The sequence below is a fragment of the Penicillium oxalicum genome, chromosome III, assembly GCF_001723175.1.
Source record: "Penicillium oxalicum strain HP7-1 chromosome III, whole genome shotgun sequence".
NCBI classification, from domain to species: Eukaryota; Fungi; Ascomycota; class Eurotiomycetes; order Eurotiales; family Aspergillaceae; genus Penicillium; species Penicillium oxalicum.
Window position 1 is genome coordinate 818,291 of NC_064652.1, and position 14,589 is coordinate 832,879.

Genomic DNA, 14,589 nt, shown 5'->3' on the forward strand with positions numbered 1-14,589 from the left:
CCCACGGTGACCCCCGCGGGGGAGAAGATCCCATGCTTGGTGTCTGGGTTTTGGAGTCTATGGATTGCTTCTACGAGAATGCGAACGGCACGATTTGGTGACACACAGATGGAAGATAGATACAACCTATTCAGCTCTGGCTTTGGAGAGTTGGACTGTGAAAATCTCGCGGCCATGGCGAACTCGAACGCCAACAACAAGCACTGGAAATCATTCAAGATGTGGGAGATCACCCGCGGAAGCCCAGTTCCAGCAAGACCTCGTGGATGCAGAAAATGGACGAACCAGATCACAGATGGAAATGGATTGACCCCCGCTCAAGTTTCACCGGAGGACCAGGTTTCTCTTGGAGTCGTCGTCGTGTGCGGAGATCCGCTGGGGGCTTGGGTCGTGGGATGAGCGAGGCTGGAATGAACCGACTTTCTTTCTCATTTTTATTCCTAACTCGTTGCGATCCATCTATAAGTACACATGTCTGCTGCTCGTGCTTCATCCCGTCTTTCTCTGCTAGAACCTGTTTTTTCTCCGAGATACGGTTCCGACCAAAAGTCTTCACTTGTAGGTTTTGAATTGGATTCGTGAGGTGCTTGCTAGAGCTCATTCAGACTCTCCTAGAATCCATCCACGATGATCGCATCTCAAGCCGCGCTCCTGATCGGAGGTATTACCCACGCGCGCAAAGAGTGGGAAGCTCTCTCATCTCTGCTCACCTTGAAAGTACGTGCGATTTACCACCTACCTACTCCCGATGGGGCAAATTGCCCAGGTTCAACTTGCTAACAACCAACGCAGGAATTCCCCAGCGGCACTCGACAGGAGTTTATTGAGAATTGCAAAGCGGGTCATTATGATGATGTTGTGGCGATCTACCGCTCAAACACATCCAACAAGGTACCGTGCGGATGTAGCTCGGGGCGAATTGAAGACGGGACGACCGAGCGCATACTGATCGAATTCCTTGACGATAGTTTACCGGCAATTTTGACGAGGAATTACTTTCCATCTTGCCCAAGTCGATTCGTTACATTTGCCACAACGGCGCCGGATATGACAACATCGATGTGCCTGCGTGTACGCGGAGAAACATCGCTGTGTCGAGTACTCCGGTGGCCGTGAACAACGCAACTGCGGACGTGGGCATTTTCTTGATGATCGGGGCATTGCGCCAAGCCTATGTGCCCATTACGGCGATTCGCGAGGGTATGTGTTCGTCGTGACGGGTCTGCAAGTGCTTGCTATCGTTTCCATGAGGATCTCCAGGCTAATCTCGATTGCAATCGCTCTTCAGGCAAATGGCAAGGGCAGACCGCGACCGGCCATGACCCCCAAGGTAAAGTTCTCGGTATTCTCGGCATGGGTGGTATCGGACGGGTAAGACCAAGCAACTTTCCAAGCATCGGACAAGATGGGAGATTGCTCACAGAGATCATTAGGAAATGGCCACGCGAGCCAAAGCCTTTGGCATGAAGATCCAATACCATAACCGCTCACGTCTTCCTGCCGACTTGGAAGCGGGCGCGACCTACGTGTCCTTTGATGAGCTTCTCGCCAATTCGGATGTGCTTAGTCTGAACCTGGCCTTGAACGCGTCGACTCGCCATATCATTGGAGCATCCGAATTTGGAAAAATGAAAGATGGTGTGGTGGTGGTGAACACCGCTCGTGGCGCCCTGATTGACGAAAATGCGCTCGTTGCCGCGTTAGATTCTGGCAAGGTACGGCATGCTCACCCTGAAATTTGGAAGTCCCCATCGGATCCATCCATGCTGACACGATTTGTCTCCCTACTTAGGTCCGCTCTGCTGGACTGGACGTGTATGAAGAAGAGCCCCAGGTCCACCCAGGCCTCCTAAGTAACCCGCGTGTCATGCTGCTGCCGCACATCGGCACCAACACCTATGAAACCCAAAAGGAGATGGAGATTCTGGTCTTGAATAATCTCAAGTCTGGGGTAGAAAAGGGGGAACTTATCACCCAAGTCCCAGAGCAGAAAAGGTAGACTGCAGTGGGATGTCCAGCTGCATCCATAGATCCCTGGGGTAGTGTTGCGCAGGGGGTTGGTCATTGTTCATGTTTATTTTTGCATTGTCGCGGATACCAATTCAATTTTATGTCTCAAGTTGCCCATGTTCCGCAATTTGACCAAGATCTTGAAAACATTCAATTTGATGGTTTCAATAGATTTGTGTTTTGATGTGATTTGAGAAATGACTATGAATGCGCCTTTATAATTCCTGTTGATTGGGAAGATTGCGCGTAGATTTAGACAGGCATGGACTGAGATAAAGAGGAACGACGGCGGCTCGTGGCGACTGACAGTTCCACCTAGTTTTGAAGAGCCGACCATGACAACATTGAACCGAGAACAGGGCGCTTTCCAAAGAACAATGATAGAGGAATCATACAACGACATTCAAAACAATGAAGATGCACGTCGTTACCGGAGGTTCAACACATAATTAAACAATGCCCACTATCTCGGGTTTGACTTGACACGTTGGCTCTGTACACCGCATATGCGTAGAGACTTACAGGAGTCGAGAAGAGAGAGACGTCTTAATGGCCAGCATAAGACGAGTTCTTGCGGCGATATTCTATATGCCTGAGGCAGAATGAGCCATACGGGCCACGGCGACGGGCCCAAAGTCACGTGAATCAGCAAGTTACATAAGTTGGCACCCAAGGCGGCTAGCGTTAGGGCTCGCTTAGGGCCAGAGTGCCAAGAGCAAAAAAAACCGCACCAAAGTTGGTGACTAGCGCTAGCCGGTCGACGACGAAAAGCGACAACATCCATTCGACTCCGAGGACCATCACCTTAACCTCGCCAACTCCTTCAAGATGGTGAGTGCTCCCCATGCCCATCGTCAGACACCGTGAAAATGGCATCGACGATCCCATTTTTGAGCCCAACACGAGACCCTCGAAGACTGCCGAAATCGCTATTCCTCAGATCGACCTCATTTTGAAGATGCACCCATTGCCGTCACGATCCGACTTTTTTCTTCTCCCACCGACGCATCATGTTTGCTGACGACCGTCTTCTTTCTTCGATTCACAGGTCCGTTACGCCGCCCAGGAGATTCCGGTCGCTAAGAGCGCCCGCGCGCGGGGCTCTTACCTCCGTGTCAGCTTCAAGAACACCCGTGAGACCGCTCAGGCCATCAACGGCATGAAGCTGCAGAAGGCTCTGACCTACCTCGACAACGTCACCAAGAAGTCCATGGCTGTCCCCATGCGCCGCTACGCTGGCTCCACTGGCCGCACCGCCCAGGGTGAGTGATCGCCGGATTTTTGTTGCAGATGTTCATAAAATCGAGGGGAATTGGACCGCAATGGTGTCAAGGGATATCGTGAGAGGAAAACGCAGCGGTTTATTTCAACCTCGGACGGGTCAACGGGAACTTGGAAGCTGCGATCACAATTCCTGGGTGAATTCTTGGAAAGAGGTCCATCCAAGGGTGGAGCTGGGATTTTGACACCGTTGCTGTTCAAGGAAACTCGCGCTGTGGACGTATAGTTGATTGATCGCTCAGAAATGGCGACTAACCGTTCCACCTACAGGCAAGCAGTTCGGTGTCTCCAAGGCTCGCTGGCCCGTCAAGTCCGCTGAGTTCCTGATCGATCTCCTCAAGAACGCCGAGGCCAACGCCGACACCAAGGGTCTCGACACCAGCGCCCTGATTGTCAAGCGCATCCAGGTCAACCAGGCTCCCAAGGGCCGCCGCCGCACTTACCGTGCTCACGGTCGTGTACGTCTACCATCTTTTCAATCTGGAGCTGATTCTCTGTGAGCTGGTCCACTAATTACTCTTTTTTCCAGATCAACCCCTACATGACCAACCCTTGCCACATCGAGCTCATCCTCACCGAGGCTGACGAGGAGGTCGCCAAGGCCCCCGAGACCTCTCTCAAGGCCACCCGTCTGTCTTCCCGCCAGCGCGGCTCTCAGCTCCGCCGTGCTCTCACCGAGGCATAAATTTATCGCCCCTCGTAATGGGAGCAAGGTTGAGGAGATGACTTGGTGGAAAAAGGATTTCACGGTGGATCGGACTGCCCGGAGTTGTTGCGCATCTGTATGTTGGAACGGAAAATGATACCGGATCATACAAGATTATTTTTTTTCTAAAGGTCATGGCACCCAGGCCCGGAGGAGAACCAAAATTAAAAAAGTTCAAACAGCGGCGCTCCGGATGGATGGATATTATGAACCCCCCCTCAAAGTACTACCCGATCCGATCATGATTATCAACGTTGGTTCTTCTTCATTGACTTGGTGTGCCGTGCATCTTTTTTTGGAGGCTCCTCGGGGGTTGTCACCTTGAAGGGGGGTTTTCCATGCCCGTAGTAGTAGCTTGGATGTGTCATGACCCGATGGATCGGTTCGTTCATCAACAGTGTTGAGGTGCGCGACATGGTATCGTCTGTGACGATTCCGGAATCTTTGATACACCCAGATATCTATTGCATTATCATGTTTCATGACCCATATGGTGTTCCCATTGCTCGATCCTAAGTGCGCAATCTTGAGCTTAACCTAATTTTTTGAACCTCATGCGTGAATCTGACAAGGGGAAACTGGGTAGTATGTGGCGAGTTCCCTGACTCTAGTCTTTACCGTATGATCGGACAATTTTCTATGCATCCCGAAATAGTTGCGACACGTCCTAGGAAGTACTTGTCTCTGTGCTCAGTGACACTTGCAATCTACCAAGGTGGTCGTCTTAGGTTTGTCGATCAATATGACAACGAAGTGGAGGCCCCTGGTGCGGATCCATCCAAACATAGTGAATAACTAAGGTGGCATCCTTTGCTTGACTCAGGATGACTCAAGCCCGGAGGAGAGGAGGTTGTCCGAGGACGAATAGACGGGATGGGAGGCGAGAATCATATGAATGCTCACCTGCCAAGCTTCGGCGACCCAATGGGGCTAGATGGTGTCTATTAGTCGTGAGGGGCCATATTTCGTCGATCAGTGACCTCGTGAGACCGAGAAAGATATAAATGTGTCAGAAGTAGCATTGTTGGTATTCATCATTGATTGGAAAAGGAGAGTCAATCACCATTTCAACTTGTCACTTCCAATAGGTTCAAGGTTCCCGTCTCATCTATATTTTACTCTATCAACCTTGGGCCATCGGTCTTTAAAGTTCCAATCAGACCGTTCATCATGTCCCAGCTGTCCGATTACCGACTACTGTGTTTCGATGTCTATGGCACCTTGATCGATTGGGAGGGAGGCATCCTCGCGGCACTACAACCACTCCTTGCAACAGGAAGTCGTTCCAATGAACTCTCCCGCAAATCCCTCCTCACGCTTTACCAAGAGCTTGAAAGCGAGCAGCAGCGCAAAACGCCGGACATGCCCTACTCCGAGCTCCTTGCCACCATCCATCCACTTCTCGCCGCCCGTCTGGGCCTGCCCTCCCCCAGCGACGCGGACAATCAACGATTCGGCGAATCAGTCGGCAACTGGCCCGCCTTCCCCGATACAGTTGACGCGCTGCGCCGGCTTGCAACGCACTACAAGCTCGTGGTCCTCTCCAACGTGGACAGGGCATCCTTTGCACGGTCCAATGCGGGCAGTCTGCAAGGATTCCACTTTGACCGAATCATCACTGCACAGGATATCGGCTCATATAAGCCGGATGCGCGCAATTTCGCGTACATGAAGACGACGGTGGAGAAGGAGTTTGGGATTCGACCGGAGGAGATTCTGCAGACGGCTCAGTCACAGTATCATGATCATCAGCCGGCGAAGGAGGCTGGGATCCGATCGGTTTGGATTGAAAGGTCTGGAGCTACGATGGGAAATACAGATGAGCCAATTTTTGATTGGCGGTTTGATACTCTGGGAGAGATGGCGGATGCCTTGGCTCGGGAGGAAGAATGAGGCGCTGAGAGGAATATGAAGGGTGGGTTGGTTGGGTGGTGTTTCTACACGTTTTATTGTTGCTGCCTGTTACGCAATAGACCAGGTGGTGCTTCTTGGCCTGGTGTCCTTGCATTGAATGCGATGACGAAGACTGGGATAAGAAAAACAGAAGTTCGCGAGTGGTCCCCTCTTGAGCGCTTCAATAAAGATAAAGCAAGTGGAGATTAATGGAGGCTGAGCCGACGACTGAGTGGTGAAGAGTCGTCTCAGCCACAATGCTTCATGAGCAGATGCAGTATGTATGTGGATTGTCGATGGGAATCCGTCTGGGTGGTTTTGACTCTGTTCTGGCTCGAAAAAAATACATTTTTGGCCTTTGTGGTGGTCGAGGAAGAAGAATATACTGTTTGTACACGCCTCGGGGAGTCTCTAAGTCACGAGGGACGAGAGGGAGCAATCCACGTGAGGGATAACGTGAAAACCATCTTTGCCGCTATCCACCTGTCACTGCCATCAGTTGCAGAGTTGACGTGTAGTCGTCGCAAGCGAAGATCGTCTCGAGGACGACCTTGGAAGCATGAGACCTAGTGTGCATCCTATAGCTTACCGTCGAGCGAATTTACGGCCTCACAAAAGACTAGCGTAGGGGGGGGTGTCGGCGCCACGTCTGCAGAGGGGGCAAATGCCATACGATGTACGTCGACGCAGTGGATGCCAAGACGTGATGTGACAGTCTCCAATCACGAAGTGTCGGAAAAGTCAAAAATGGCTGGCGCCTCCCCCCGATTCTCGCAGCTGATTAAGTGATTTGTTTGAGAACAGTCCTCAGGACTCTTTCACGATCGAATCGGATCCTTTGCATTCTTGACCTTTTGACTGACCCCGGTTGTTGCTGCGCTTGAGCGGCAGGCTTGTGTACGCTAAAGGCCGGCTGTTCTGGTCCCGGTTTCCCCTGATCTTCTCTTCCTCTCTGCGTTTCTTCTTCTCCCCTAGCTCTTCGTCTCTGTCGGCTTTCAGATCAGATTGCAGCCATGCCGGCCATGAAGGGTTTCTTGCGCTCGTTCAGCGGCAGTCGCCGATCCAGTATGGGCACCCTCCCCCCTTATGCGCCCTCTCCCGATATGATTTCCCCCGCAACCGAGTCAGACGATGCTGATCATTTCCAGGTCCTAGCGCCGGAAGCGAGCAGGATTATCGCGATGATTCACCAGAGGCAATTCTCCTTCGAGAAATGGTACATGCATCATGACCAAAGCTTCTCAGCTCCTCGCCAGAACTGACCATGCAAACCGCTCCAGACCGCATTCTGCGAAGCCAACAACAACGCCTCACAAAATCAGGTACGCCCGTCTCTGCAACTGACCGCCCGCGTTTTTGCTCCCATTCCAATCGAGTTCGCAGACCCGCTGATGATAGATGGCATCTGTCGCCGTGTTGTCGCTCAATAGCAGGGAAATGAATATGTCCATCTACCACGCATCGTCGAGACTGCCGAGTCCAGTCCGGCGGCGGCCAGAGAAGCTGCGCAACGGATCCGCAAATACCTCTCGACACCAAACAGCACTCCGAATCATGTGCAATACAATGCCATCATGCTGATGCGCATTCTGGGAGATAACCCGGGCCACAGCTTTACGAGACATTTCGATGCCAAATTTTGCAGCGCGATCAAAGACGTGCTCCGCAGCGGCCGGGATCTGCATGTGCGCCATTATTTGTGTGAGTACCTCGCGTACCTCGAAGCGACGCGATACCAGGACGATGATCTCCAACTGCTGCTGCAAGTTTGGGCAAAGAAAAAGGCGAAAGCGCCGAGAGCATTTGTGAGTTCGAGTCATTCTGGCTTCGTCCCAAACGCAGGGGGAAAAACCAGAGCGATCAGAGTTGAACGGAGACTGACGTATGATGAATGACAGGTCGAGCGTTACTCCATACCGCCAGGTGTGCAGGCCAGCAATTCTTTGGCACATCCCCATCTCTTCCAGCCCATGCGCCCTGCAGGGTCTTCGAGAGCCCTACCCGACGCCGGTGAACTCGTGGCACGCATTGAAGAGGCCAGAAATTCAGCAAAACTGCTCACGCAGTTCGTTCAGATAACGCCCTCCGCAGAATTGGAAGACAATGATCTTATCAAAGAATTCATTGAGCGATGTCGATCATCGGCACAGAACCTGCAGGGTTATATTCACTCGACGAATCCGGCTCCCGACGAGAATACGCTCCTGACTTTGATCGAGACCAATGACGAAATCTCCGTCGCCCTGTCCCAGCAACAGCGCGCCATGCTAAGAGCGCGTAAAGCCCGGGGCGCATCCAACCCAACTTCCAACGTTCACAGCCCAGTTTCACCGGGAAGTGACGGGATCGGATCAGGTGGGCTGGGTGGACAACCAACATTATCATCCGACCCCGTGCCCATTCCCACGGGACACGGATCGAGATGCCTCGAACGGCAGTCCACACCCAGGGAGGAGCAGCCTTCGGCACACTCCGTCAGTCGCCCGCATGCGACTCGTAAGACACTCGCACAGTATGAGTATAATTCGGCTGACTTTGAGGTACAAAATCCGTTCGCTGATGAGAATGCTGCGGGTGACTCTGATGCAGAAAAACATCATCAAAAGGACTCTGCCATGGCCTCGACGATCGCTGGCAATGTGCAGCACCCGCCGACCGAGCATAAACGTTGACGGGCATGCCAAGTAGTGGGAAAATGTGAGAGTCACCGTTGACAAGTGAAAGATACCCCCCTAGCGAGCCAAGACCTATATACATACTATGGTTTAATTAAACGATATTTTATTGGTCCTAAGGCCGAGTACCTCATCAGACTGGCCTGATGATACCAAAGGTGTTGTTCAATGATCAGTCCGCCGCTCCTCTAGCTCGCTCCGCTCCACCTACTGTTTTGATGGGAGGTCAACCTTTGAAATTGAGATTAATCGGGCCCGAGAAGTACCTGCAGGTCTTGCAGTAGTGAATGTTCGAATCTTATAATTCCGTGGAGACTCGTGCATTCATTCTTGACCTCCACAGCATCTGCCTCACTTGGTCCAACTGGGCAATTCTCGGTGACGAGCTGGATCCATCCCAGGGACACCAGGACGTAACCACGTCTGACCAAGGCCCTACACTTGGCCAACTTGCTTAATTCCAGGTCTTCCAATTGCACGTCCAATGCACGTCGGTAATTGCTGACTCCGTTTCGCAGTGGCCCCCTCTGGAACCGCTGAGGAGGTTAAGCGTTTCATCATGGACCCCACCGTCCCGTTGCAATGATCTTTTCAACAGGGTCTTAACGGCTCTCGACGCTACGGGACAGGGACATTTTTAGAAGCCTCGAAAGTCCTGATTTAGACCGATACGGCAGTTTTGAGGAACTAACTAATTCTTGAAAAGATCCACTTACAGCACCGAACAGTGACCAGGTCTACTACCAGTGTCGTTGATATTGACTGGGCTCGACAAAGTGCCAGTATAAAATGACGAGATACCCGGCAAATTATCCATCAATCATCCTTTGCACCGAGGCCTTGTCTCGCCATTGCGGCGCCGCCATCAACCTGAAACTATCCGACTCCTAGTTCGGCGCGTGGACCCGGTCTTGGCACCGAAGTCAGGTTAAAAGTGGGCTATCTCTTGGCTTCATTCGCTGACCGCCGATGACAGGTTCGCTATCTTTTCAAATGGATCGGGTTGCGGAGTCGGTTCTCAAACTCGATGGCTTTCTTTGACCAGAACCTGATCAAGCCAGGCTCACATGTCCGGTCTGCTGAAGGGGGCGGTCTCTTTCCCGATCCCTGGCCCATATGCGCCCATATTGATTTGTGGATTTAGTGTTTCAGGGAGACGTTAGGCTTGTTTACTTCTCATATGGAAGGTCAGGAGAATTGCCGACTATGGATACTCTCACAGATGAACGCCCCTCACTCGGAGGTGAATTCGGGAGGCCGCTGGGGGCTCGATCGGTGTTTGTGGTTAATTGAGGAAGATGGATGTGGTTGATATCCCAGATGATCTTTCTCGGCCCGAAAAGATCCCAATCAGCTATATAAGACTACGGCTCGACGTCGGCTCTGATCTATCTTTTTTGTCTTCTTTGTCACATCAAGCCTTTTCTTGTCTTTCTCTTCCTTCACACACTCTTTTTTGTCCGGTTTGAGACCGTGCAGCATCCAATTGCTATTCATTCACTTTCAAACGTCAAAGTCGATACTGGTTTATCGATCTTTACATTCATTCCCTGTCTTCCTATTCAACTTTGATCAACCGCCTTTTTTTCTCTCTCCTACCCAGCCCTACATTCAAAATGAAGAGCTTCACTGCCACCGCTGCTGCTCTTGCGGCCCTCCTCCCTCTGGTCCACGGCCATGGCTTCGTCACCAGCCCTAAGCCCCGTATGCCCGGTGCTGCCATGAAGGCTGCCTGTGGTAACCAGGTCGAGATCAACCAGCAGTCGGACAACTATGGCAACATCCAGGGTGAACTCCAGATCGCTGCCAACCAGAACGACTACAATGCTGCCGAGTGTGACATCTGGCTGTGCAAGGGTTACAAGCTCGAGGACAACATGGACAATGTCTACTCCTACACTGCTGGTCAGACCATCGACTTCAAGGTCGCTATCCATGCTCCCCACACCGGTGTCGCCAACGTCTCCGTCGTCGACACTGCCAGCAACTCCGTCATCGGCCAGCCCCTGATCTCCTGGGACGTGTATGCCTCCGTCGCAACTGGTGTGAAGGCGGACGAGACTAGCTTCAAGGTCACTCTCCCCGATAACCTGGACTCCAAGTGCTCCACCGCCGGTGCCTGTGTGCTCCAGTGGTACTGGTTCGCCGAGTCCATCGACCAGACCTACGAGTCCTGCATTGACTTTACTGTCGGTGGTGGCTCCGGCTCTGGCTCCGGCTCTGGCTCCAGCTCTTCCGCCTCTACCACTTCCATGCCTGCTGCTGCTCAGACCACCGCCGTCGCCCAGATTTCTTCCTCCATCCAGCCTTTGACCACCCTTGCCACTCAGGCTCGTCAGGGTTCCACCCCAACCTCGGCTGCCAACTCGAACGGTGCTACAGTTCCTGCCGGTGCCATTCCCACCGACTCTGCTCAGGACACTCTGGATTACGTCCGCGCTGTCTTCAAGTACCTCGCTGGCAACTAAAAAGGCCGAGTCAGCTACATGCACTGGACAAAACCAGAACGAAATACTTGTTTGTGTGCCTGATTTATAGTTTGTCAATAGTGCAGTGGTCACACTGCATCGATAGACAGAGCTTTTGATTCTGGAACTAGAATAGAAAGCCAATTCAGCGCAGCTTACTGTAATACCATTCACCATCATGATCATTCAGTTGTACTTCGTACCAAACACCCAGCAAGTTCTATAAGGTGTCCTTTTTTGCTATATAAATGTGGAAGTGCCAACAGTCAAAACAAAGTAGGTACGGTTCTCTGGCTCTTGCTCTCCAGTCCCTCCTTGACGTGAGGTCAAAAAGCACGGGCATGAGAATGATGTAGCCATTGGACGGCACGATGTAAATATGTACTTTTAGGCGAGTATCTTGAGCTTCTTTTCCAACCCAATTCCAAATTCCCCTTTCCAAGATGTTTAGCTTTCGCTCAGATTAGCCATAATTCCCGTTGTATTTTTTTTTTTAAAAAGGGCTTTAAATGTCGAGTCAATAAACGAGCCCGCTAATGAATGGCGTCGGTGTCGCTGTCCTGCCCTTGACAATTGACATGTATCTGGCTGTGCAGCTGGCATGCATGTGTTTAACTGTAATTTTGCAATACTGTATTTCTGAGCTCGATTACAATACAAGGAAAGTTTAGTCCGAGTTGTGAACGCCACGTCCGGTCTGCAGTAGCGTGCCTGGGCAATGCTCTCAATGGCAATGCTCCCTCCATATACAAGCAGACTGAGCTGCAGTTTTTACTGTAGTTGTCTCAATGAGACTGACAATAAATAAGGCTGAACTCAAAAGTTATGTGCTTGCCACCATGGATGACGCATGCTGCAGCGCTACAGATGCAGTACATCCATGACTTGGCGATCTTTAGTAGATCTTGACAAGGAAGGCTATCTTATCGCTTGTCTGTTGATTGATTGGCCTGAGCGTCTGGCAGATGCCGATGCCAATGTTGGTTACATTACAGGCAGCTCAATTTGTATTGTATTTCAAGTGTAATACTGACTTTTTGGCAGCACAGCCCCCTTACGCCAAGTCCGCCTTCGGTCTTGTGCTGGCGTAACTCCGGACAAAACTGCGGACAATTCACAGATCTGTGTACTCGGTATGCCATATTAGATAGCGTACAAATCAAAGTATTGGTACTTGCATTAACCACCTCCCTTATCGGATGCGGTCATCTCCACTTTTGTGTCCGCGCAGCCGTTCTTCAGGTTCTTTTTTTTATGACCCTTCGTCCCTTTCCATCCTCATCCATCTGGTCCTCGATTTGTTTGCTACCCCCCGAAATCCATCCCTTGTCTCACTTCCCATTTTTGGAAGTTGAAAACCGCCAGAATGGAGGAACATATCCGAAATAGTATTTCCAGTCACCCTCATCCCTTCCAGCACATGACGAGCAGCTCGCCTCATTCGTCACATCGCATGGAGCGATTGACCTCGCGCGCATACGACGAGGGCACATCTACCGGCATCGAAGCCGAGGACCCCAAAATGGCCCAGCAGCAACACCGCCACGTCTCTACCGATACTGACGAGGAGGGCCAACCCCCGCCTCGATACACCTCTGAGACGGATCCCTTTCAGCTTGCTTCGAAGCTGAAAACTGAAGAGGAAATTCGCCAGATCAAGGCTAATATCGGCCGTAAGCGCGACACCAATGGCACACGGATGATGGAACTGGTGCGTGACAGCGGGGCCAAGGGCAAAAACGCGCTTGTCGCACGCAAGTTGCAGGGCTTCTACGAGGACCAAAATGAGAATATCGAGCGGCTGCTCCGACCTGTGGAGGAGCATGTGCGCGCCGCACGGGAACTCAACTCGGAGAATAGCGTCAAGTATAAGATCGCCGTGTATGGCAGTTTCGCGGCCAACATTATCCTCTGTGTGGTTCAGGTGTACGGTGCGGCGTCCTCGGGATCGCTTTCACTGTTCACCACCATGGCAGATGCCATTTTCGATCCCATGTCGAACTTGACTCTGCTGCTGTGCAACAAGGCTGTGAATCGGGTTGATCCTCGTAAATTCCCGGCCGGGAAAGCCCGAATTGAAACCGCGGGAAACATCTGCTTTTGCTTCTTGATGACGGCTGTCTCGTTCATTATTATCGCCTTTTCCATTCGCGAACTCGTCGAGGGCTCGGATACACTTCTTGCCTCGTTCCATCTGCCATCGATCATCGCGGTGGCTGTCGCCTTCGTGACCAAGCTTGCCCTGTTCATCTTCTGCTTTGCCTTGCGCGACCAAGTCTCCCAGATTCGAATTCTCTGGGAAGACCACCGCAATGATCTGCTCATTAACGGATTCGGTCTCTTGACCTCCGTTCTCGGCTCCAAGGTGCGATGGTGGATCGATCCCATGGGTGCCATTCTCCTGTCCGTTTTGGTCAGCGGTCTGTGGTTACACTCAGCCTATGGCGAATTCCAGCTCCTCGTCGGAGTCACTGCCGATACAAAGATGCAGCAGCTCATCACATACATCTGTACGTTGAACCACCGGCCCTCATTCTCTTCCCTCTACGTTATCCCTGAAATCGCTCATACTAACAATTCATGTTCCCTATCCCCAGCAATGACTCACTCTCCCTATATCACCGCCATTGACACCGTCCGCGCTTACACCTCCGGTCCCCGACTCGTCGTCGAAGTCGACATCGTCATGGATGACTCGGCTTCTCTGCGAGCTACCCACGACGTGGCCGAAGAATTGCAAATGAAGCTCGAGTCGCTACCCGATGTTGAGCGTGCCTACGTGCATGTTGATTACGAAACCACCCACAAGCCGGAGCACTTCCTCAAAAAGGAACTTTAAAAAGCGTATGACCTGATGGGTTTGTGGCTGCAGAGCTGTTTCCCCCTATTTTCTCGCCCCCTCTCCCTCCCTCCACCTCTCGATGGTTTCTCCTTTCCGGCACATCATGGTGAAACCACGATCCATCACGCCTTTTGATCCTACCAGTCCCTGTCCATTTCTATTCGTGTACTCCAGCTCTACCAGCCGTGCGCAGGTGTAGGTTAATCCGGTACCAAGATTCGGAAACATTTGTACAAGAATTCAAACTCGTATTCACGGCTCTTGTGGATTTCTTCCAAGAAAAGAAAAGAAAAGAAAAGAAAAAAAGATATGCCTTTTTATAATCGAGCTGTAAGACCGTAGGGCCTCTTTGGACGGAAAATACAAGGGAAACCACAAACCGCAAAATAGAAAACGATAGAGTTTCCGTCTTTCTTTTCCTTTAGCCAGGTATTCCAGATTTTATGTTGATGGAATATGGAATAAATGAAGCAAGTATCCGGGAAAATACCCCGCTTTATGGAAGAGCATGAATCCAGGCTCCATCTAGTTTCTGGATAGGAGAGAAATGTTTTATGCTCTTGGGATTGCAACCGTTTACCATTACTTTTGATCGATGAGCGCCGTGCGGGTGGACGCAGACTTTTGTGGTAATTGACTTGATAATCGGGCTTGTTTCTACCTGGTACTTGCTGCAGCGCTTCAGGTGGTTTCCAGATACAACAAAGCTTACAA

At 51.4% G+C, this 14,589-nt stretch overlaps 5 protein-coding genes across 5 annotated transcripts; all 5 read left to right on the forward strand.

The window, feature by feature from the left end:
* Positions 1-627: 627 nt before the first annotated feature.
* Positions 628-3,976, forward strand: POX_c03766 (putative 2-hydroxyacid dehydrogenase; the record flags this gene model as incomplete). The annotated part of the gene is made up of 10 exons (XM_050112656.1): positions 628-717; positions 793-891; positions 969-1,200; positions 1,289-1,371; positions 1,434-1,715; positions 1,793-1,951; positions 2,764-2,841; positions 3,059-3,272; positions 3,562-3,749; positions 3,821-3,976. The coding sequence occupies 10 exons, from the start codon at positions 628-630 to the stop codon at positions 3,974-3,976; spliced, it is 1,581 nt and encodes a 526-aa protein (XP_049970212.1).
* A 1,191-nt stretch (positions 3,977-5,167) lies between these two features.
* Positions 5,168-5,890, forward strand: POX_c03767 (uncharacterized protein; the record flags this gene model as incomplete). Its single annotated transcript, XM_050112657.1, has 1 exon — positions 5,168-5,890. The coding sequence occupies one exon, from the start codon at positions 5,168-5,170 to the stop codon at positions 5,888-5,890; it is 723 nt and encodes a 240-aa protein (XP_049970213.1).
* A 1,013-nt stretch (positions 5,891-6,903) lies between these two features.
* Positions 6,904-8,562, forward strand: POX_c03768 (uncharacterized protein; the record flags this gene model as incomplete). Its single annotated transcript, XM_050112658.1, has 5 exons — positions 6,904-6,955; positions 7,039-7,106; positions 7,171-7,212; positions 7,321-7,695; positions 7,789-8,562. 5 exons carry the CDS (start codon positions 6,904-6,906, stop codon positions 8,560-8,562), a joined length of 1,311 nt encoding a protein of 436 aa, XP_049970214.1.
* A 1,619-nt stretch (positions 8,563-10,181) lies between these two features.
* Positions 10,182-11,033, forward strand: POX_c03769 (uncharacterized protein; the record flags this gene model as incomplete). The annotated part of the gene is made up of 1 exon (XM_050112659.1): positions 10,182-11,033. One exon carries the CDS (start codon positions 10,182-10,184, stop codon positions 11,031-11,033), a length of 852 nt encoding a protein of 283 aa, XP_049970215.1.
* Positions 11,034-12,399: 1,366 nt separating this feature from the next.
* Positions 12,400-13,872, forward strand: POX_c03770 (uncharacterized protein; the record flags this gene model as incomplete). The annotated part of the gene is made up of 1 exon (XM_050112660.1): positions 12,400-13,872. One exon carries the CDS (start codon positions 12,400-12,402, stop codon positions 13,870-13,872), a length of 1,473 nt encoding a protein of 490 aa, XP_049970216.1.
* Between the last annotated feature and the right edge of the window lie 717 nt (positions 13,873-14,589).